Genomic DNA, 25,374 nt, shown 5'->3' on the forward strand with positions numbered 1-25,374 from the left:
CTAACAGACATCAATGGTCTAACAGACGTCAAGCAAATTTTCAATACGTAAAATTGCTCACACAATAGTTACAAATGTTAAAATAAAAATGCACACAAATTGCTTGATAATTCAACACGCAGTGCACATTTAACAACCCTACAGTACTGTATTAATAGTGGAACAACTAGCTTCCTACCATAGGTAGGTTCTTTTCTTTGCGCGCTTCTAGTTATCTTGGTGATTTTTGGATGTTAGCATGGTGGCATGCCAGTAGTGGAAATGGGTATTGGACACATTGTGTCTCTTAGCAATTGGCTAGCTATAGATTGCTGACAGTATTGTTGACTATATTCTTGCCAACCTCTGTCTTGAAAACAGCTGCCATATCATCTTACATAATGACAGTTCAAGTATCAAGTTGGACCAGTTCCCGTCACAGTGTTTATCTGTGGTAATTTCTCGCCTATGTACATCCGGCATGTCTTGGCTTGTTCCCTTCATTGTTTGGTGACTATAACATCAAAGCAGCAATTGAAATTTGATTGTCATGGCCTATCAAAACGATGGAAACAAACACCATTGATGGCTAATAGCAGTAAAAGTGGGGTGTTACACTACTCAAGGGTGTGATGCAATTGAATAAATTTATTATTTTATTGAAACAAGAACATTTGAAAGCACACACTACTGCAGTACTACTGATTTGGGAGTGCATGCAGTGTAATCTGAGTAAATATGGTTAATAAGTTTTCCTTCTTATGCAATCACTGATTGGTCCCACAGTGTGCATTATATGGAGATTCTACTGTAATGCATTGTTGATTTCTTAAAATAGTGGATCAAGAGAAAAGAAATAAGTGTCATTGATGAAGATAATCAAGTTGAAACATGTTTATGTTTTGCAATTAGAACAACACCAGGAGCCAGATGGCTTCCTTGATAATCCAACACAACTAAAGTGGAACCAACCAAGTTTTGCAGCTTTTGTTCTCACACAAAATCATTTGACCATATTCTTCACGACATATGCACCATAGTTGATTATAGATTGATTTGATTGGAAATAAATCACACTTATATGTTCTTTTTTTGATATTTTGTGCAATAGTTGTTTACAATAAACTGTTGTGAATTGTGTAGAGATAGCTACAGTAGCTAGTTTAGAGCAGAATATATGTAATCATTTTAAATTATCTGTGGCTTCAGCACATAGGCATCTATGTACAATGAATTCCCTCTTGAACTTTGTTCCATGTTCTCAGCTGTACTTGCATAGTAGCAACACTTTTCAATCAAAAACACCAGCCACTAGCTGAAATTGTGTGAATTTCAATCTACCAGAAACAGAAATAGCCACGCATGCTAATAAATACTGAAAAACTGCTTGTTTTATACTATATAATACCTACCACTTCAACAAGGAATTGGCCATCTTTTCAGTCAATGCCAGTAGATATGCAATCAAAAACACGCGCTGTGGACCACGCTTCATTAATTACAAAACCAGAACTAATACAAAATCACGTGCAATCATTACTCCAGTGAAATTCTCTTTTATTTCAGTTGTAATTCATAGTGAAAGGGATTTAAAATAAATAAACCATAGATAATTAGAAAGTAGAAGAGTTGCCCTTCACTGCCAACATAACAAATGGTTGATTGTTAGCATGTAGTGCTAGCGGATGGCTCAAAAGTTTAAACAACACAAAATAATTCAAGTAACTGCACTGAATTTTACAAGCACACATCTGTTTATATAGTACTACAGGGAGAAAGTTCTAGACCTACTAAAAATAGCTATAAGAATAAAAATCTAAATAAGTACAACTTATGAATAAAATCACACACCAAAGATATCATAGTTTAAGTTAATTGTCTGTCCAGAGTGCATATTTCTCAACACTCCTTCTCACTCACAGGCAGACATTTCAATAACTCCAGTCATTTTCCTTAAGCATTTTAACTTGTCCTTAGACAGTCCTTTAGTCTTCATATCAGCTAACATCTCATTTGTTGGACAACTGCTCAGTTTGATAGTGTTGTCTACCACTTTTAAACGAACATAGTGATACTTGATATCAATGTGCTTGGTCTTGCTGTGGTATTGTGGTGACTCTGCTATTCGTATGGCTGCTTGATTGTCTTCATGAATAACAGTTGGTTTAGTTTGTTCATTGTGGAGATCTTTGAATAGTTCTCTCAGCCAAGTGACTTCTTGTGTTGCATAAGCTAGTGCAACATACTCAGCTTCAGCTGTAAACAGAGCAACACAAGTTTGCTTCTTGCTCTTCCAGCTTACTGGTGCTCAACTCACCATAAACAGGTAGCCTGAGGTAGATTTTCGATCATTTGCATCACCAACCCAATCAGCATCCGAGTATCGAATTATTGCATTGTCATTTTCATCATTATTTGAATACATTAGTCCATAATTGATTGTGCCCTTCAGATACCTCAGAATATGCTTAACTGCCACCCAATGTCCTTTGGTTGGCTTGGAGCAGAATCTGGCAACATTACTGACAGCAAATGTGATGTCTGGTCTGAAAGATACAGCAACATGCCGACAGCAGGTTGATACAAAGTAGTGTATCAGACTGGATCTTGGAAAACCTACCTTCTGGGCACAAGCAAACTTTTGGGAAAACTCAAATGAAAATTTCAACAATTTTTTTTTAAATTAATTATTTTGCACATTTGGATAAAGCAACTATTAAACCTTTTTGCTGTGAAGTTTCACACCCATAGCTTTTTTCCCTAGGAGATATGGATAATTATATCAGACCATGTAGTATTTTCACATGTGTGGGACAACAATTAACTTACAAATTGGGTGATTTGTTCAGGTGCTGGAATGGCTAAAACTTAGTCTGAGGCAATGATACATGGAATTTAATTGCAGAAATATATTAAGAATACTTTATTAAACTATCAGAAATGTCTTTTATTAAAGTATTTTAGATGGAAAGAATGGAAGTATTGGTAAACAAAGTGATTTGTCACCATTTGTCACCCTTAATCACTCACAGAACTCAATGCATTACCATAAAAGTTAGTTTGTAATGTACAGGACAGCAAATTGGCCATATCTCAGGAATGCTTAAAGATATTATGCTGAAATTTTAACACAAGATAGATAAGCACCCAGTGCCTCATTTCAGCTATAAAACAGAAAATTGACCAATGTGCAAAAATGGTAGGTTTTCCAAGATCAGGTTACATTTTGCTTCACACTTACTAAAAGAAAATAGTGGAGTTCTCCCATGTCTTTCACTCAAAAATGTTTTCCAAGATCAGCTTTGACTTTTGCAATTGTTTGCTGTGATTTTCCAGCCAGAACAATGTTGTCAACATAAACTGCTAAGAAAAGCAAACTGTTGGTTGTGGAGACATAAATACAGGGATTATTGGAACTCTGTTTGAAACCAAATTCTTTCAGCTGTGCATCAAGTGCTTGGTTCCAACACCGAGGAGATCGTTTGAGTCGGTAAATACTTTTTTCAGTCAATTCTCTTGACCTTGTGCCACAAAACCCTCAGGTTGCTTCATATATACTTCCTCTTGTAGGTCACCATGAAGAAATGCAGTGGTGATATCCATCTGGTGCAATCTCAAAATATTCATGGTGGAAAGAGCAATTACAGAGCGAACAGATTCAGATCTTACTACTGGGCTAAAAGTTTCATCATGGTCAAGCCCTTTCTTGTTGAGAATACCCCTGAGCAACTAGATGACTCTTGCATCTCTCAATAGAGCCATCAGCATACTTTTGTCTTCACTTTAAACACCCATTTGCTTCCCACTGCCTTTCGATGTTCTGGTACATGTAGTTCTAGAAATTCCCATACATTGTTGTCGTGAAGAGAGCCAATTTCATTTTCCATGGCATCAAGCCACTTCTGATTTGTTTGTGCCTCACTAACTGATTTGGGCTCCTTGATATCTGTCACACTGCATCATTGTCCATAGAATTCAGTCTGTTTTCTTTCACGCTCGGAACGTCTCAGTGGTGGAGGTTCAGATGAATTGGTAGTATCTGTTGGCTCGTCTGAGTACTCTAGACACACACATTTCTTTAGCTCATGTTAAATTAAATCTTCAAGACCACATTTCTGTTCATTGAAAATAACATCTCGACTAAACACTACCTTTTTCTTAAGTGGATCATACAACCTGTAACCTTTTGTAGTAGTGCCATAACCCATCAGAGCATACTTCTTAGATTTTGAATCTAGTATCTTTCTCTAATCTTTAGGAACATGTACAAAAGCTTCGCACCCAAAAATTCTCAGGTGATCAACTTTGGGTTTTTGTCCAGGCCTCATATGTGGTCATTCCTTTTACTGCTTTGGTGGGGCTTCAGTTACGCAGATAAGCTGCAGTGGAGAGAGCTTCACCCCAGAATTTGTGCGGTAAGTTGACACAAGACAGCATTGACCTAACGGTATCAACAAGGGTTCTGTTCATACGTTCAGCCACACCATTTTGTTCTGGGTTTTTCAGTATTGTGAGCTCATGTTTTACTCCTTCTGCTCATAGGTGTGCTTCAAACTCAGTGGAGGTAAATTCTCCTCCATTGTCTGTGCGTATAGCTTTCAACTTTTGACCAGTGAATCTCTCTACCATTACTTGCCATTCACAAAATTTCTCAAATACCTGGTCTTTACACTGTAGACAATATACCCACACATATCGTGTCTTATCATCAATAAATGTCAGAAAATATTCCGCACCACCTAGTGATGTCTTATTCATTTTTCCACACACATCACTGTGAACAAGCTCTCATAACTCATCTGCCCTTCTGCTACTGGGGGTAAACTTGTTTCAGTGTTGTTTGCCTTGAGGACAGGCTTCACAAAAGGTAAGGTCTTGAGACAAATTAAAATCAAAGCCATCAACAAGATTTTTGTTTGCTAACTTTTGAAGGCTACTCACACCAAGGTGACCATAACGTTTGTGCCACATATCTTCTTTGGTTTCAGGTTGTTTAGCAACATTAACTCTTTCATAGTTAGGTTTGTGGTCAAGTTGGTAAAAACTTCCTACTTTGGTAGCCTTGGCAACAATCTTGTGGTTTCTGTCTAGTATATAGCAAGCTGACTTTGTAAACTTTACCACTTTGCCTGTCTGAGAGGCTTTGGTCACACTGCACTGTGAAAAAAGAAGGATATAAGATGGTATTTCCAGTGGCTTATTGAATACAAGAAAGCTTGGTATAACCTGTATTATACTAATAATCCCACGTAAGGCTTTAGTTAATGTGTTAAACATACTGAAACCATATATGTGATGGTATAGAGTGGGAATTATATCAGATATAAGCTATTTCAAGTATTGTGGTAAATAAACTGAAACCATACATGCAATAGTATAGTATGCATTATACTAAAGTATAAGATGAGTATAATACAGGTTTTATATTAAGGATTATTTATCTTCAATAAGCCACTGGAAATACCATATTATATCCCACCCTTTTCACAGTGCTGATTAAATTATATGCAAGTTTTAGCACATAGAGAACATCATGTAATGTACAAGACTTTGACTCACCATTTGGTAATGTCACTTCTAAAACCACTTTCCCTCTTCCAGTAGCTGTGAGAGAATGTCCATCTCCCTAAACCACATCTATTGGTTCTTTTATTTGATAGAAGGCTGTAAAACTCTTCATCATGATACATGTGACAAGTAGCTCCTGAGTCAACAATCCAGGCACACTTCTCATTTTGGCTTAATGCTGACAATGCATGGCTTGCAATCAATCCAGAACGTTCACTGTCTGAACTTTTGGCATGTACAGATACTGGAGCTGCTTTGTGAGTCTTTTTCTTTTCATCTTTCTCCTTCTGATGCTCCTTCTCTACTTTAATTAGGTCACGGCAGTACTTTCTGATGTGCCCCAGTCGCCCACAATGGTTACACCTCATTGGTCTTTTTCTAAAATGTTTCTGTGACACGAATGCACTATCTGCAGTTGGAGGTTTATCCTTTGATTTTCTCTCTTAGTGCAGAATACATTGTGTAACAACTTCAAATTTTGGCACACCTTCATTTGCTTCGAGTGCAGTTACCAAAACATTGTAAGACTCTGGCAGGCTTGTAAGGAGGTACACAACACGATCCTCCTCTGAAACAGTTTCTCCAGCAGAAAGTGAGTCAAACAGTTCAGTCATAACTTTTATATGTGTCTGTGCTGATTCTCCATCCTTCAATTGAAGGGAGTGAAGTTGGCGGCGTAGGTCAAGTCTTGTTGCCCAAGTTTTCTTCTCAAATTGTCCTGCTAACTTTCCCCAAACCACAACAGGATCAGTTGGATCACTTATGAGATACAGGAGCGAAGTATCCACAGACAAAACAACATTTGCCAGAGCTCTACCTCTTCTTGCAGCAAATTATGATTGCACTGCAGCATTGCCAGTAGGTGCAACTTCTTCTCCAGTTACTATTTCCACAAGCCTTCTTTCATCACAGCCATCTTACACTATACCTTCCAGGTGGGATAGTTGGTGCCATTTAATGGAACAACAGCAGTAGCAATCTTAGACTCAGCCATAGTAACGAAGTAGGTAAAACAGTCCAAACAATACCAGGAAATGCCTCTCTACTTCAAACTAATACTCAACTAGGACTGGGCCCATAACCTATTACCATGTAGCGCTAGCAGATGGCTCAAAAGTTTAAATAACACAAAATAATTCAAGTAACTGCACTGAATTTTACAAGCACACATCTGTTTATATAGTACTACAGGGAGAAAGTTCTAGACCTACTAAAAATAGCTATAAAACTAAAACTATAAATAAATACAACCTATGAATAAAATTACACACCAAAGATATCATAGTTTAAGGTGGCAGTTACCTGCTAAAACCGCAAAGTAACTTATTTTTGTAAAATTTATCAAGACTCACGGTAGTGAGTCGCGCGGCCAAGAAACTATAAAGCGCATGCCCAATTAAAAGACGCGCGGCAACTACTGTGAGTTATTTACGTGTAGGGCCGGTTTTGCAATATTAGTCCTAAATTATGCAACATCTCTCAATAGATTTGTATTGCGTTACGTGATAAAAAATCTTTAGGAGTCGTTATCATCATCATCATAGTTTTCTTGCGACCTTGCTAAAATAAAAAAGTAACCATCGCAAAATAAAAAAATAGGCGTATTTCACTTTATTTCTCTACCTTATGTTACAACTACTGTCACGTTATACCAGTCAACCAGTCAACATAACCGTGTTTGTATAGTCCATCTAGCACTGACATTATCCAATCCTGGTTTGCCTATACGCATATTTTCTTCAATTAACCTCTAATCCCTACAATAACTTTTAAAGACACGACGTGGACACAAACTCTAATGCCTGATAAACAAGTTGTTACAGCGTGCTGAACCGTAAGTTCCCTAGGGATGGCGTTTTAAGCAGAAATCTTTTAAATTCCATTTAGTACCACACCCCATGCGAGCGTTTATAAATCGCCTGTTGTCTTATGGTTTGAAGAACAAAATCACTAGCGAAGGTGCTTTAAGCACACTCTTCAATTCTCTATTTACATGTAATTTTAATAGATTAACCACAAAGGCCGATAAGGTGAATACAAAAGGTAACAAGCCTTTAGGGGTTACCACCTCTATGTAGTGTGTACCATGTAGCTTGTTTTGTGGCTTTCATTAAGTATTATGCACACACAAATGGTGCAACAAAATTTTGTAATGGATTGCTCGAATGTGGTTCGTGGTTTGCCAGTGACCATGTATGAGTTGGGGTTGGTCCACACAACTTACACAATATTCAAATTTCATGATGGCCATGATAATTTCTTGCCATATGGTAAACATACAACAATGTGTAACAATGTTAATTAACATCACATCAAGACTTGACTAAAAATAGTTCCAACAATAGTGATGATTTCTTGTATGTCAGCATGATGATACTGAGACCTGTAAAAGAATAAGCAGGCACTGAAGTTAACCTTAAATTAAACACTCATGCAACTGACCTGGAACATCGGTCGCAACACCAAAAACACTTGTTTCGATATCTGATGACACAATCCAGCAGGCACTGAATTAAAAGAGAATGTACAAAAAATCAATATGCCGGGCTGTGTCAATAATAGCATGGATAATCAAAATGAACAAAAATTATATCCCAGGCTAAGTGAATGAATAACATAACTGTTGGGTAAGCAAGTTAAACCAGAACATTAGGACATTAGTCAAACCAGAACATTAGGACATTAGTCAAACAAAAGTACGCTATCACAACTTGGTCATAATACAATGTTTGTACCACTGGACTTCACACTGGTTGCCCAAAAATTGTGCCATTCCGGGACAACAGCATAATATTATGAAACAAATAGTTACTACAACACAGAAGGCTTACTGTTGCACTGTCTACACTGATATACCATAATTTAAAAACATAACAGGTGGGCATTAAATACAATACACTTAATATCTGGGTACTAGGAAAAAATCACTAACATCACAACATGTAAACTGACCTGGAAATTAACACCCTTGATGCCACTACAGTCTACACTGGATACTTGTTTGAACCCATCAACACTATGCCTGATACATCTGAGTAGACTGACCTGCAAATTCACATCACTAGTATACAGTGATAATTGATAACTGCAAAAACAACAATTGCAATAATACAATTCTTCTGTACGTCAACTGACCTGAAATTCATGACACTCAATACCGAGACCTGTAAAAGAATAAGCAGGCACTGAAATCAACCTTAAATTAAACACACATGCAAACTGACCTGGAACATCGGTCGCAACACCAAAGACATCTGTTTCGATATCTGACGAAACAATCCAGCAGGCGCTGAATTAAAAAGAGAATGTGCAAAAAATCAATATGCCAGGCTGTACCAATAAAGGATGAATAATCAAAATGAACTAAAAATATATATCACATATGCAGGTTAAGTGAGTAACATAACTGTTGGTTAAGCATGTAAACCAGAACATTTGGTCATTAGTCAAACAAAAGTACGCTATCATAAACTGGTCACTGATAATTGATAACTACAAAAAGAACAATTGCAATAATACAATTCCTCTGAATGTCAACTGACCTGAAATTCATGACACCTGTATCTTTGTTCCTGCATGGTCTCAACTTACATATGTACCATGATCACATTCAACTGCTAGTGGATAAACCAGTATGACCAGATGGCCTGCAAAAACCAACAAGCAGGTGTTAAATACAATACACCTAAAGCCTGGAATATGAAAAACTATTATATAAGCATTATTCCACACTGATATAGTAATAGATTATAGGATGTTGTGGAATTTGCCTAAATGTGTAAACTTGAACATGAGGACAACTGCATAATCTGGACACTTGGAATTGTCCAATACATACCTGATGAACCGCAAGTAGGTACTATAATGACATTCACTTCAACATTTTATCCCAGCTGGGTGAATCTCTTGTAACTGAGTAAAAAGGTGTTTATTTTCCACCTGCAACCAAAGTTCTACATTTCTGTGGTTGGGTGTACATAAACTGACCTGGAAAATCAGTATGCCATAGGGGTATGGAAATGGTTCCTTTCCTTCTGTTGTGACATTACTTACAGCTGACTGGTAAATGATCATCGATGTCCCCATGGACCCCAACAATGAGTATATCAATAACTTCACAAGTTGGAATGAATTTCCTTTCAACATGTGGTGGAATGAATTTCCTTTCAACATCTGGTGGACAGGTCCAAAACCCTATCGCACAAACACGGTGAATTAGTGTGTGGCGATGTGACACGTTGCACAAACTTCACTCCTCGTTTCGTTAGCATTCAAGACCGGCATATATCATAGAGTCCCTCAGTATTCTTGACTCTTACTTTTTCAAGCATTGCTCAAGCGATGTAGTTTCTCACGAGGGGCTCAAGTTTCTCAGTAAAGTCGAGCCGATTAAAGTACGCCTCACCATCCAGTTACATTCTTAAACCATTCAATTTAAAACCACGTATCATGAGTGTCCGCTTAAGGTTATCAGGGACTTTCCAGGAGATTTCCCCTAAATAGATCACGTGTTAGTTGTCAATCTGGTGGATTCTAGTGGTATACATGGTTCAACAATGCGGTAAGTGTAGTATAAGCTGTCAATGAATAATTGTTTGTGCACTACTAAACTAAGTTATTTTTGTGTAATAAGCATGCTTGAGGAAGGATCTGGGGGACGAGACTAATGTTTTGACAGCAGTTGATGATGGCCAGGCAAAGAACTGCGAGAAGAACTACTATGATAGTATGATAGTAGGGAAAAATTCCCACCCCTATAGCTCTGCTTAGGGGCATTAACTAGCATTATCTACAGCTACTGTATTATGTTGCTGATATGTACATTCAGGCCAAGAATAAAGGTGAAAGTGGTAGTAAGGCTCAATCCTATTATTCTGCTGAACAGGCAAGGGAGTCTGGGACTCTGGGGACATGTTCCCTCAGGAAAGTACAAGTACTACAACTTTTTGTTTTAATTGCTTCATCAAGTATAAAAATTTCAGTCAAAAGGTGATGATCGAGCTCTGGTCTTATGCACTGGTTGGAGTGGTTGTAATGATACTGCACTGTGACATCCTTGAGGGGTTAGTGCTGGCATTGTCCATGGCAATACTATCCATCTCCCCGAGTCTTGATGATTGAGTCCTCCATTCCTTTCTCTGCTGCTCCAATCCTGAAGTGGTGACCACAGTCAAAATGTGACGATCGAGGCTCTGGTCTTGCATCTATACTGTACTGCAACACCCTTGAGGGGTTAGTACCGGCATTGTCCATCGCAATACTGTTCCATCTCCCATATACAAGTCTTGATGGTTGAGTCCTCTATTCCTTTCTCTGCTGCTCTAATCCTGAAGTTGTGACCAAAATATTAAAAAATGGTTATAACATGATAAATGATTATGATGATAACAATTACAAATGTATTTATAGCTGTGTAGCAACTGTGAACTAATTAGGCACTTGCAAGTTTAATTAGGTGTCTGAAGCATTTAACATGCACAGATATGAGATATATTCATGACGTGCAGGCAGTAAAGATAAATTTACTCTAATAGAACAGTCATACTACACCGTAAATTCATACTTCCGAATTTACGGTGTTATGAAACAATCATTATTATGTAAGGATTTTACTGACTCTCCAAGATAATACTCTGCATTAATGTTAATTGCTCATTTCCAAAAAAATTACCTTTTAAATCAAATGTACAGAGCCTATCACTAACAAAAATGAGTGATATCCACCCCAAAATCACCTTCGCTGTAAAAAAGGCGCGCCCAAGAAACTACAAGTACCTGGAACCCAATGTAAAATACAAAAAGAAAAATCAGCTTAGCTGAAGTGAAAAGTAACTGGTAACTTAAAGAGCTGATATCTGAAGCGGCCAAGAATACAATTACTAAAGTTTAATCCATGCAAGAACACCTGGCTATAAAACAGGTGTATACATGAAAGTAACTGGCAACTGAAATGGCTGATATCTGAAGCGGCCAAGAATGAATGGTCATATACAACTAATTCAAAAATTTAACACTGAACCTTTATAATTCAGCTGTGTTCTATATTCACTCTTGCTGCATCGTAAAGTAATTTCTTTTAACTCTAATTGGCTGGTAATTTGGCCGCCTTTTTTTGCTCTATTATACTGACTATTAAAAAAGGCGGCCAAATTACCAGCCAATTAGAGTTAAAAGAAATTACTTTACGATGCAGCAAGAGTGAATATAGAACACAGCTGAATTATAAAGGTTCAGTGTTAAATTTTTGAATTAGTTGTATATGACCATTCATTCTTGGCCGCTTCAGATATCAGCCATTTCAGTTGCCAGTTACTTTCATGTATACACCTGTTTTATAGCCAGGTGTTCTTGCATGGATTAAACTTTAGTAATTGTATTCTTGGCCGCTTCAGATATCAGCTCTTTAAGTTACCAGTTACTTTTCACTTCAGCTAAGCTGATTTTTCTTTTTGTATTTTACATTGGGTTCCAGGTACTTGTAGTTTCTCGGGCGCGCCTTTTTTACAGCGAAGGTGTTTTTGGGGTGGATATCTTTTACAGATCATATATTATTTCATGGTTATACATTGTCACGCTACAGTCAACTAACGGATTATAAGCTTACAAAGTACTATCGCTGTACGTGAATGAATAACGGAGATACCGCATGAAACATACAAGCGGTGAAAAACACAATCGGCATCAGTTTTATCAAAGATTATACAGTCTACCAAGGCGTTCTTCGGCCTAACATGTTCTGAATAATGGTGTTCAGGGCCGCATTATCATTGCAAAACGATAAGTACAACGGCCAAAACAAATCAGTCTAAAAAGTTTTTTAAACATTGCGAATGTCCAAGAAAACCAGTCAAAAATCGACCTACGGGTGTAAAATTTTTGGATTTTTTTACATGCGACCCTACACCCACATTCATTAGGTCGCTATCTGTTGTTTTGCCACACCTCCAGTTCAGTATACTGGAAAAAACTGACGCCAAACACAAGACAGCTCTTCTACATGCCTTTGCTAACCTCAATGGAAGGAAGTGTGGTCAAAGCTAAGGCCATACCTATTTGAAAAGTTGTTGCTCGGACCCGACCAACCCTCTTTTTATAAGACCAAAAAGAAAATCTCACATGATTGCTATGTTGGCGGACTTGTAGCCAAAATGGAGGCTAATGCGTGGTTATCTGTTATAGCGAAGAAAGGAGCTGTTGTTGTGTACCCTCGTACAATTCGTTGTCAAAATGACACATTTGGAATGGGTTTTTTTTTGTTTTTATTCCGACCTACCGACCCTAACTTTTCCTTAAAAAATCCGAGCAACAATTTTTTCAAATAGGTATGGCCTAACCTCAACGCAATAATCTGTGGTCGATGCGGTAAGAGTTACGTAAGCTTGCCGCGAATCAGCTGTAGGTAAGTAGCTATAAGATCAGAAGTTGTAGCCATGCGTGTGGAAATTCATTCATCAAAATGCTATTGATAACTTTAGCACTTGTGCACTACATCATCCGAAATGTTAGCATAAGGCTATTGATCCTATACAATTTTGACACTTGGGTCCTGCATCACCTATAAAATGGTGCAATAATAAAATACAATATCAGAACAAAACAATAAATATGGGTAGCAAGAAGAACAAGAAGAATCATCAAAATGATTGTCGTCATGTCTACAAGAGAAAGAAAAACTAAGTATGCTATCGTATTACAGTGTATCCAATATCACTTACAATTTGTGCAGGTTACAGCACAGTAGGTCTCAGCAAATAGAGCAACCTCAGCAAATAGAGCAAACTAACAGCACATTATTCCACTCTACTTTGGCATCTGACAGTCGTATCATAAACCTAGGACAATTAAACAAATACTTGAACAGAGTCTCAGCACATGCTGCTACATGTGTAGCATATCAAAATGAATCTGCATTTGCAAATGATATGATGGTACTTGTAGAACAAGCTCGCTATGGATTGGCATCAATAATTGCTTACCAGTGTTGTGGCTGTGGCCAAAGAATTTCATTCTGCACATCACCAAAGGTCACTTCACCAGAAGGCAAAAAATACTGGAGTTGTAATCTAGCAGCCATATGGGGACAAATGGCTACTGGAGGAGGCTTCAACAAGCTGGAGGAGTCCATGAGTGTGCTAGGAGTACCTGTAATGTCAAGAAGGGTATTTTTTAATACTGAAAGTATAATAGGAAAATGGTGGTGGATGCTACTGGAGGAATCAATGCAAGCTGCTGGTAAAGCTGAACGTGAGCTTGCAATACAGGAGAACAGATACCATCATGGTGTGCCAGCAATATCAGTTATAGTTGATGCTGGATGGAGCAAACGGACACATAAGCATTCATACAATGCTCTTTGTGGGGTAGGGGTGATTTTTGGTTTAAAAACCAAAAAGATTTTGTACATAGGTGTGCGTAACAAATTTTGTGCAGCTTGTGTCCAGTATAGTAGTACATCAAAGCATACCTGCTTTAAAAACTGGAATGGTTCCTCATCTTCAATGGAAACAGATATTATTCTGAATGGATTTATGGTTGCAGAGGAGCAACATGGTGTACGGTACATCAGCTTTGTTGGAGATGGTGACAGCTTCGTGTACCCAACACTAGTGGCAGGTGTCCCTGGGTGGGGATGTGTAATTGAAAAGCAGGAGTGTGCTAATCATGCACTTAAAATGTATCCGGGATCATTTAGAGCAGCTAGTCAAAGACAAACCACAATATAAGGGCAAAAACAAACTAACAGCAAACATGAGGTTGAGACTTACCAGGGATGCTCGCTGTGCAATCATCATGAGGAGTAAAGAGGATGATAAAGTTAAGGCAGCAATACTCCTTCAGGAAGACATACTAAATTGCCCAATGCACTGTTTTGGTATTCACCATAAGTGCAGACCTGAATACTGCAAAGTAGTATGATCTAAATATAACACAACTAAATCTCCTACCTCAACTGATTGCTCTACTTCAACTGATGCCTCCACTTCAACCGATTGCTCCACTTCAGTTGATTGCTCCACTTTAACCGATTGTTCCACCTCAACCGATTGCTCCACTTCAACCGATTGCTCAACTTCAGTTGATTGTTCAACTTCAACTGACTGCTCAACATCAACCGATTGCTCCACTTCAATCCATTGCTCGACTTCAACGGATTGTTACATTCCAGGGTCCAGCTCAGAGGTGGACTGTGAATCAGATGTCCACAATATGGAAGTTGAATTCATAGGTTCTTTTCTTGAAGATGAACAGCAAGCTTGGACAGATGCCACCTCTGAAGACACTGATGAACCTAGTGGTCCTGCTTATCCAGTTGATGAGCAAATGCTCTGTGACATCAGAGCTATTGCAAGTTGCCTAGCAAGCAAAGCACAACAGTTATTGGGTAAGCAACAATAGTTATGATGAAAACTAATTACATTACAATAATCAGCAGGTAATTTTACCACTAACCTGGCAGAGAGCTACATGAATGTGCGAGCAAAATTTGATGGTGGCAAACAAGTTAATAGGTGTCAAAGTGGGTCATGGCAAGCCAGATGTGCTGGGGCAGCACTTCGAATAAATGAAGGTTCAAATTGGGGCTCAGAAATGTGGAGCAAAGTGGTGTATAATCCTAGTAAAACATTTAGAGCAGTTGGTGAATGTAAAACTAAAAACTCAATAAAGATTGGAAGAGAAAATCAACTGACACTGCCAAAATTAAAAGGAAAAAAGCAAAGAGGGAGAGCCTATCAGCTTCACAACAAGGCAGAGAATATTACTCACGTTATGATGGGGGAAGTAATGAAAATAACATTGTAACTGATATTTTTGACAACCAACTCTGTAAGTTAATGAAAGAATATTATTTGGCCAACATAAACATAACTGAATCAGCAAGAGAAAGTGTAACAATGATGACATCTGCACAAGGTAAAAATGATCATTCCCTTCAGGTGTGGTTGTGGTTATCAGAAAGACGAATGAGAATAACTGCTTCCAATGTTGGCAAAATTTCCAAGAGGAGAGACACCACTAAAGTGAGACCCCTAGCAAAGGAAATGCTATACTGCAAATTTGAGGGCAGCACTGCTACCAGATGGGGACTACTGCAAGAAGAGGCAACCAATACTCAGTACTTAAAGGAAAAGCACCGTACCTCTCTAGATTTGTCCACATCTCTATCTGGTTTAACCTTAAGTCCAGACAACCCATGGTTGGCTGCTAGCCCAGATGGATTAGTGTATGATCCAACAGAGACCTCCCCATATGGCATTGTTGAGTACAAAAATCTTATAATTTTGTAGCAACTGATTGGAAGCATTTCAGGTCACAATGAAGGCACTTTTGGATCTAATTGTACCTAAGAAACATTTATACTGTAAGAGGACAGTATAGGCTACTTTCTGGTTAATATTTATTCTGTGAGCCATATAATCCTTAATATAACTATTGCACTATGTGACATACAAAATTGAGTTTCCTTATGTTGACTAGTTAATATTAAGTACCACATAGTAAAAAAGTTGCAGGAAAATTTTGATTAATTAAAAATAAAGCTAAAACAGGGTTGGTGGAAGCACTACAGCCACTGCTGTGGCAGATATTCATAGCCCAGCCAGCCACATGAGTGCATGCCTAGCTAAGTTAATACACACTATAGCTAATACCATATAGTCTGAGAGTTGAGTTGGGAATCTTATTACAATTGGTGATAAACCTAACCAGCAATGATTCAAATTGTTCTCAAAATGGAGTTTTGGATTGAAGACTGTTAGTCATCAATCTTTTCAAACGGTGTGGTATGACAAACGGAGATTGATCAGGCTCTTGTTAAAGCCTTCTGCTACACGTGTGTTATAGCGGTGAAACAAGGAAAGATCAAGAGATTTAATGCTAGCCCAAGTGAAGTCACATATCTTAGCACAGGTACTGCAATTGGAAAGATGCAAGTGGTGATACGTACAGTAGATTTAATACCTACAAACAATCACAGGTATGTTTGTTGTTCATGGAAACCAAATGAATAGTCTCTTTGATGTAGTAATGACTAATGAGTATATGCAGGCCTTTCGTATATACCCTGTAGGTGCATCAAGCAGCAGCTAAAGTTCTGGTGTTGAAGACAAGAGATGTTTCAGAGATGATGTCTTCAGATGCCCAGAGAGCCAAGGTCATCAATAGAGAATACCTATCAAAGGTACTCAAAAATATAGAATTTCTAAGGACTAACAATGAGAGGAAACTGGGTTCCATCTAATTCACTAGATTGGAGGGAGGGCTAGATTGTGTGGGTGGCAGTGAATTTAACTTCAATTTTCATCAGCTCCTTTTGCCGCAGTCCAAAGATGATCCCCACATTAATGAGATACTTCAACGTAAAACACACAAGTACTCTGATCACAGTATTCAAGATGAGTTTCTTATCTAAATATCATCTTCACAAAGTTGAAGACAACATCAAATGTGCTGGCTACTTTGATATTGAATGTGATGAAGTTACAGACTCATCAAATCATGAACAGGTCATAGTGTGTTTTTGGTGGGTTGATGATGCATTTGAACCTCATGAAGATTTTAAGGGTCTGTGTTCTGTGTCTGACATTGCAGCTGAATTGGTTTTTGGAGTTGTAAATGATGCAGTGATACGAATGAAGTTAAGCATGACTATGTGTCGTGCTCAGTGTTATGATGGCACAGCAAATATGAAGAGTTGTTGCTATGGTCAAGGAAATTGAATCATGTTTTTTTGTATTTACACTGCCATGGGAATAGCTTGAGCCTAGCAGTTGCAGATGTAATATAAGAAAATCCCAACAATGTCAAATGCTTTGGACCATACCCTGGAGATATATAAATTAATCAAATTTTCCCCTAGAAGAGATGCCATACTTTGCAGACTAAAAGAAGGACTGACACAGGGCTAAGGGATCTCTGTCCAACTCATTGGACAGTGTATGTGCTGCTTTACTGGAAAGTGTTTGTACTAACTATCCTGCTTTATTAGCCACTTGGGAAGAGGCAGTAGATGTTGTCAAAGACACTGAAGTAAAAGCAAGGATTGCAGGAGTAGCAGTAAAAGTGATGGAATTTGAATTCTTGTTTGGTTTGATGCTAGCAGAAAGAGTACTAAAGTACACAGATAACTTGAATGAAGCACTTCAGTCCACAGCCATGACTGCTGCTGATGGCTACCACTTGGCTTTACTGTGTAACAAAGTCCTTTCCCAAATTAGAACTGAGGAATGTTTGTTTGTTGTTTTGGGGCCTTGTTAAAAAACCCAGGAGTCTCATAGTGTCAATGAGCCTGTTTTACCGAGACGGCATAAAGGACCAGCCAGATATGAAACAGGAGCAGCTGAACCTCACTTTCCTGTGGATGTACAAGAGTTTAACAGGCAAAATTTTTATGTTAGGAAGAAATTGGCACAGTAGTAGTAGCAATTGCAAAAGGATTTCAGTGTTTACAGAAAGCTGGAACAACTTTTACTACAAGCCACAAAGAAAGAAGATTACACCAACACAATGACAGATGTCATGGAATTTTATCAGGGTGATTTCAACAGCTCTGAGCTAGAAACAAAATTGGAAGTAATTAGCAATATGAAAATCCAAAAGAATGGGGATTTCATGACATACATAGGCACATTATAAGTTCTGAACCACAGCCAACATTTGTTAATGCCACAAATGGTGAAGGTGGTAAAGTTTTCAATATTAATGCCAACTACTAATGTAGTATCAGAAAGGAGTACCACTGCGATGCGAAGACTAAAAACATACCAGCACTCAACGATGACTCAATGCAGACTAAACAATGTCATGGTTCAGCACATACATAAGCACCTAACTGACAACTTGAATTATATTAAAATTTTGAACAAGTTTACTTCAGCTAAAGAAGACCTCCATCAGCAATTTAGACATTTTGAGTAATTTTATACCATACATGTTAATTGATCATGTACAGATACATGTGACATCAGAAGAACTCATTTTTCATATCAGTACAACACATTTCTTATTTCTGAATCAATTATTCATAAACAAAACTAATGTAGCTAGTTAAGGTTGTAATTGTATAAACGAAATTATTATCATTGGATTTTACAACTAATACCATACCTGTTTCACTGCCCATACAAAAGTCTCAATAGTAGCAGTGAAATTTATCCCGTATTTCACTGACAGCAGTGAAAAAGTTGTAATTGCAATTTCATTGGCAAGAATTTATGTTAACAATGTAGCGCCAATTAGTGTCGACGCGTGTTTAGTACATAGTGACAAATTGCGTACATGGTAACGCTAATGCACAGCATGCGACGCTAATGCACAGCATGCGACGCTAATGCACAGCATGCGACGCTAATGCACAGCATGCGTATATGCAGCGAGTATGGTAGTAACTGGGAATAGCATGGGTAGCAGTGAAATTTGGGATAAATACCACTCTTGTTGTATTGGAAATGGTAAATTTCACTCTGCTTCGCCTCGTGAAATTTATCCCCATTTCCAATACAACACTCCTGATATTTATCCCAAATTTCACTGCTACCCATGCTATCACTAGTACGTACATATAGAAACATAGTGTGACAGCTAGGGAAGTTACAAAAGTCAGTGTATGTAGCAATACAGTATCTTAACATCAACCCTTTTAAAGTGTTAAAATTGCTTCCGAAAGTGGTTTACAAACACTAAAAATTCAAAAATTTCTTGGGGGTTGGCATGCCCTAGAGAGAAATTCACACCTTCATCACAATCTTTGAGTCATTATCTGGCTTGTTGCCTGACCAACCACTAAGAGCTTCCACTGGCCCTGTAAAACGGATGCACTAAACAAGCATGGAATTTAAGGACAATTTGGACAACCTGCAATGCAAATTATCAAATTCCACCATTATTCCTTTATTATGCAGTAAACAAACTATTTCAATCAATAGTTGTTCTAGTTTCTACTTTTGTTAAAAAAGAAACTATACAAAATCAAGACACACGGTAGTGTGTCGTGCGGCCCAAGAAGCCGGCGCGCAAACCCGTGAGTATATTGACAGGAAGAAAAAAACGCAATTTTCGCACCTCCGTAGCTCTGTGCTGCCTTGATGAAACAAGACACATTTTGCTTTGTACATTCCCTCCAACTTCAGTACTCCACATTCCAAATTTGAGCGAAATCGCTTCAGGCATTCCTGAGATATGCGACTTCAAAAATTGGCTTAGTTTCTTCGTTTTTTTCTTCTTATTTTTCTTCCTCTTTTCGCACACTTACAAAAACTGCTATAAAACGCGAACGCATTATCCGATTGCCTTGAAATTTGGCTCACACAAGGGGGGTATAAAGGCGCATCTCGGTACCAACTTTGGCTGGAATACCATAAACAGGCAAAGAGTTATGAGCGATTATGCACGAAAAATTGCACCAATATGTTGTCACGCCTACAGGGTAAACCGCGTATTGGAAGAAGCTGAAAATCGGTGGGTGAATAGGTTAACTATTAAACCTCAAACCTTTTGTGGTTTGAAAGAAATCGAGCTAAAAACCAGGAAGATACAGCGAAAAAATAAACAGTGTGTAACAATTATGCAATCGAGATTAGCTAATTTTTAATTTTTTAATTTTATTATTATTATTATGCTTGCCACGCCTACCAGATAAACTACTTGGGGTAATGCTTTGAATATCGCTGTACAGATGGAGTTATCATCTTAGAAAGGCTCTTCAATGGTGTAGAAGAATCAGACTTAAAGCCACGGAGTTATAACACGAAATCCAACTTGGTGTAGCAAGTGCGAGATCGAGATACTCTAATAGAGCAGTCACCCTAATAGAGCAGTCACCCTGAACAGAATTCAAGAGATCAGTTAGAAATAAGTAAGCTGTATAGAGATCAGCTACAAACAAATCACCCTGTAGAGAGTTCAGCTACAAACAATTCACCCTGTTCAGACATCAGTTAGAAGAAGTTTTCTTGTAGAGAGTTCAGTTACAAACAAATCACCCTGTTGAAAGATCAGCTAGAAGATGTCACCTTGTAGATAGTTCAGTTACAAAGAAACCACCATGTAGAGAATTCAGCTACAAACTAGTGACCCTGTAGATACATCAGCTAGAAGATGTTACCTTGTAGAGAGTTCAGCTACAAAGAAACCATTCTGTAAAGAGCTCAGCTGCAAACAAATCACCTATACAGAATTCAGATACAAACAAATCACCCTGTAGAGAGATCAGCTAGAAGAAGTTACCTTGTAGATAGTTCAGCTACAAACAAATCATCCAGTAGAGAGATCAGCTAGAAGAAGTTACCTTGTAGATAGTTCAGCTACAAACAATTCACCCTGTACAGAGCTCAGTTAAAAGAGGTTTCCTTGTAGAAAGTTCAGCTACAAACAAATCACCCTGTAGAGAGATAAGTAAGAAGAAGTTACCTTGTAGATCGTTCAGCTACAAACAATTCACCCTGTAAAGAGATCAGCTAGAAGAAGTTACTTTGTAGAGAGTTCAGCTACAAAGAAACCATCATATAGAGAATTCAGCCGCAAACAAATCATGTACAGAGAGTTTAGCTACAAACAAATCTCCCTGTAGAGAGATCAGCTAGAAGAAGTTTCCTTGTAGAGAGTTCTGCTACAAACAAATCACCCTGTAGAAAGATCAGCTAGAAGAAATCACCTTGTAGAGAGTTCAGCTTCAAAGAAACAATCATGTGATAGTTCAGCTACAAACAAATTGTCCTGTAGAGAGATCAGCTAGAAGAAGTTACCTTGTAGAGAGTTCAGCTACAAAGAAACCACCATCTAGAGAGTTCAGCTGCAAAGAAATCACCCTGTAGAAAATTCTGCCAGAAACAAATTGCCCTGTAGAAAGATCAGTTAGAAGAAGTTACCTTTTAGAGAGTTCAGCTACAAAGAAACCATTCTGTAAAGAGCTCAGCTGTAAACAAATCACCTATACAAAATTCAGCTACAAACACATCACCTTGTAGAGAGATCAGCTAGAAGAAGTTACCTTGTAGATCGTTCAGCTACAAACAATTCACCCTGTAGAGAGAGCAATTAGAAGAAGTCACCTTGTAGAGTGTTCAGTTACAAAGAAACCACCATGGAGACTTCTGTAATCAATATATGTGACCGGATTTGCGAAAAGGGGTCTTCCACACACATCCAATTCCGTAAACGGTGGAGACCATAACTCAGTGTTCAAGTAACATATTAACCTGAAAATTTCACCATGTATTCAACTATAGTGGTGCTCACCACTGTCCAAATATCAAGGCAATAGCTCTTTCCAATCTGAAGTTATCAATTGTCAAAGTTGGCAAATTGGATGTGCTTTTCGCAAATCCGGTCACATATGTATTATACAGTATATATAATTTGTACATTTACTGATAAAATATTTAAAGTACATCTACTTCATCTTTGCTTCTTCCTGTAGTAAAGAAAAAAACATAGGTTAAAAAAGTCCCAAAGCTGGCCATAGGCCGGCTTTGGGGTATACAAATACAAAAAGAAATGAAATCTAATCCAAAACAGCCAAGCTGTAAAAAAAGTGTGCGGCCCTCAGAAAGGCTATGGTGAAAAAAGATGTGAAATCCAAGGTGGCGGCCAAGAAATGGCTGTGATGGTAGGTTAACGGTAAAAATTTTAATAACGACAATTCAGGTGAATTTTTGTGCCGCTTCACAAAATTTACCTAAATTGTCATTATTGAAAGTTTTACCATTAACCTACCATCACAGCCATTTCTTGGCCACCACCTTGGATTTCACATCTTTTTTCACCATAGCCTTTCTGAGGGCCGCACACTTTTTTTACAGCTTGGCTGTTTTGGATTAGATTTTTTTTTCCATTTACAACAGTTGGACTGAATTACTACCCACAACATTAATGCTACATTCTACTCTTTATAGCTACCTATAAAACATTTACTTGTGGGTTTAGTTATATAATCTGGATTAGCACAATTTGTGGGAATAAACTCAGGGAGTGGGAGTATTGCTAAAGTATGCTGTCAGAATGTATTTACTTGGTATGTGTAGCTTGTGGAAGCTACAGCTGTGATGATATACTACGCAGTCAACAAAAATAGATGTAGCAAGTAAGACTAAGATGAAACAGTGGGCATTACTCAGATTGAATCTGTAGACGTAAATGGTGCAAATAAATGAAAGCTAATTATAAATACTCCACAAGAGCATTCTAGTGTTAACTACTAGGTCTGAGCCTATTATGCATTCAAGTGTGTACTCGTGGTTTTTTGCTTTCAAGATATCCCATCTTATATTATTACTATGTTTGGAGTTTCAAAGCTGTGTAAGATTTGGCTCTGTACTCAATCTAATTGTTTTGCTCCATCAAGGCATAGTACTTCCCTGTGCTCCTCCATGTGAACAAATAAGAAGGCCATTCCAACAAAGAAATGACGACAGTAAACTTTATTTCTACCACATTGTCAAAAGCACCCATAACACACGTACTAAACACAAAAGGTAAATCTGATGGTACATAGGTTTTGTTATTGTACCTTTGTTTCATTGTGTAAAAAAATAAGCTTCTAAACCTTGCGTGAAATATGTAGTACATGTATTTTTTACCCAGTTGATTTTAATATAATTCTAATAAATTGTTGTAGCAAAATAATTGTATTTTGCAAAAATGAACACTTTTCACTCAGTTGTTCACATAATTATAGACACACACATAATCAATAGAGTAGTGTAAATTAAATTATATACTCCACCAAAAGAGACATTGTGAACTAGCCATTGTCATGAAGTATAGGTCTAGTATAAGTAACACTAGCATCAGCATTATTCATGTAAAATGCTAGAAACAATTTCAACTATGCATAGCAACTATACACAAACTGCGGATTTTTCTACTGGCTGATCGGCCAAACAACACACTCAGTCACTTGGCCATTCACTGTAGTGCAAAAGGATATTTCTTGGTGATTCAGATACATCTCCACTTAAAATATGGTACATATATATATATCAAGACACACGGTAGTGTATCGTGCGGCCCAAGAAGCCAGCGCCACACCGTGACTATATATTAACAGGAAGAAAGAAAACGCAATTTTCATACCTACGTAGCTCTGTAATCCCTAATCCCATTGGAACCAAATTTGTTACAGAAGTGCCTGCCAGTTAGGGGAGTCTACATGCCAAATGTGAAGAAAATCGCTCCAGCCATTTCCGAGATACAAGCAAACAAGGTTTCATTTTGATTTCTTCGTTTTTTCTTCTTCATCTTCTTTATTTCGCAAAATCCTCCGTAAAACACGGATGCGTGCTCGGATAGGGCTTAAACTTAGCACACTTAAAGGGCTCATTACGGCAGATCTCCGTACCAATTTTGGTAGGAATCTAATGAACATTCACGGAGTTATGACCGATTATTTGTGTAAAATAAAGTCGAAGGTCTGTCACACCTACAGGGTAAACCCCTTGGAGGAATGAGTTGAAAATTTATATGTAGATTGAGTAACTATTGCAGGAGTGCCTTTTTGTGGTTTGAAGGAATCGAGATAAAAACCATGAAGATATGCCACAAAACCCAACCTGTGTCAAAATTACGCGATCGATTTTTATGAATAAAAAACTGCTAGTTTTCACGTCTACCAGGCAAACCGCTTAGATCAATGAGCTGAAAATCAGTATGTAGCTGGAATAATCATCATAGAAAGTCCTTGCAGTAGTACAGAAGAATCGGAGTACAAACCACTGAGTTATGATTCGAAACGCAACTACGTGTAGCAAATGCAAGATCGAGATACTCTAATAGAACAGTCACCCTAATAAAGCATTCAGCTACCTTTACAACTTGCTCCATTATAGAATTATGTTACATTGCAAGTTATTCTGTGAGGAATTCAGCTACAAACAGTTAATCTGATAAACAATTCTGCTACAGGAAAGTCGCCCTGTAGAGAGTTCAGCTGAGTTCAGCTACAAAGAAACCATCATGTAGAGAGTTCAGCTGCAAACAAATCACCCTGTAGAGAGTTCAGCTACGAACAGAGATCACCCTGTAGGGAGTTCAGCTACAAACAAATCACCCTGTAGGGAGATCAGCTAGAAGAAGTTACCTTGTAGAGAGTTCAGCTACAAAGAAAGAATCATGTAGAGAGTTCAGCTGCAAAAAAAATCAATCACCCTGTAGAGAGTTCAGCTAAAAGAAGTCACCTTGTAGAGAGAATCCTGTAGAGAGTTCATCTACAAGCAAATCACCCTGTATAGAGTTCAGCTACATTTCAAGTTACTCGGTAGAGAGATCAGCTGCAAACAAGTTTTCTGTAGGGAATAATTGACATGTAATAACTGCATGTACTATATAAATAATTTGTACATTTACCGATAAAATCTAAATTAGTTAAAGTATTTAACATTTGCTTCATCTTTTTCTTCTTCATGTGGTAAAGAAAAAAGATAGCTCAAAAAAGCCCCAAAGCCGGCCTTAGGCCGGCTTTGGGGTATACAAATACAAAAAGAATAGTGGTGCAATCTAATTCAAAACAGCCAAGCTGTAAAAAAAGAGTGCGGCTCTCAGAAAGGCTATGGTGAAAAAAGATGTGAAATCCAAGGTGGCGGCCAAGAAATGGCTGTGATGGTAGGTTAATGGTAAAAATTTTAATAACAAAAATTCAGGTTAATTTTGTGCTAAGACCAAGTGGCACCAAATTCACCTGAATTGCCATTATTAAAATTTTTACCATTAACCTACCATCACAGCCATTTCTTGGCCGCCACCTTGGATTTCACATCTTTTTCACCGTAGCTTTACTGAGGGCCGCACTCTTTTTTTACAGCTTGGCTGTTTTGGATTAGATCAAGACACACGGTA

The 25,374-nt window shown here is 37.9% G+C and overlaps 1 protein-coding gene across 6 annotated transcripts; it reads right to left on the reverse strand.

Annotated features, from left to right (window-relative positions):
* Positions 1-7,777: 7,777 nt before the first annotated feature.
* Positions 7,778-10,135, reverse strand: LOC136247176 (uncharacterized). Of its 6 annotated transcripts, none has more exons than XR_010697161.1 (9): positions 9,796-10,135; positions 9,535-9,741; positions 9,386-9,486; positions 9,090-9,194; positions 8,772-9,039; positions 8,683-8,711; positions 8,500-8,592; positions 7,990-8,054; positions 7,778-7,930 (listed from the first exon to the last, which is right to left on the reverse strand). XR_010697161.1 is itself a non-coding variant. In XM_066038812.1 (9 exons), the coding sequence occupies exons 4-9, from the start codon at positions 9,098-9,100 to the stop codon at positions 7,855-7,857; spliced, it is 339 nt and encodes a 112-aa protein (XP_065894884.1). In that variant the 5' UTR covers positions 9,101-9,194; positions 9,386-9,486; positions 9,535-9,741; positions 9,796-10,071; the 3' UTR covers positions 7,778-7,854. The 6 variants fall into 6 exon arrangements, 5 of the variants coding, with proteins under 5 accessions (XP_065894884.1, XP_065894887.1, XP_065894886.1 ...); XM_066038812.1 differs by having other exon boundaries at positions 8,772-8,836; positions 9,796-10,071; XM_066038815.1 differs by having other exon boundaries at positions 8,500-8,632; positions 8,772-8,836; positions 9,796-10,062.
* Positions 10,136-25,374: the final 15,239 nt, after the last annotated feature.

Source organism: Dysidea avara, chromosome 2 (genome assembly GCF_963678975.1).
Source record: "Dysidea avara chromosome 2, odDysAvar1.4, whole genome shotgun sequence".
Lineage (NCBI taxonomy): Eukaryota > Metazoa > Porifera > Demospongiae > Dictyoceratida > Dysideidae > Dysidea > Dysidea avara.

Bases quoted from the DNA above. Each gene is read 5' to 3' on its own strand.
- LOC136247176 (XM_066038812.1), bottom strand. The intron at 8,712-8,771 runs GTCAGTTTGCAT...ATTCTTTTACAG, and splicing joins TGTTGCGACCGATGTTCCAG to GTCTCGGTATTGAGTGTCAT. The intron at 8,055-8,499 runs GTCAGTTTACAT...CTTTTAATTCAG, and splicing joins TCAAGGGTGTTAATTTCCAG to TGCCTGCTGGATTGTGTCAT.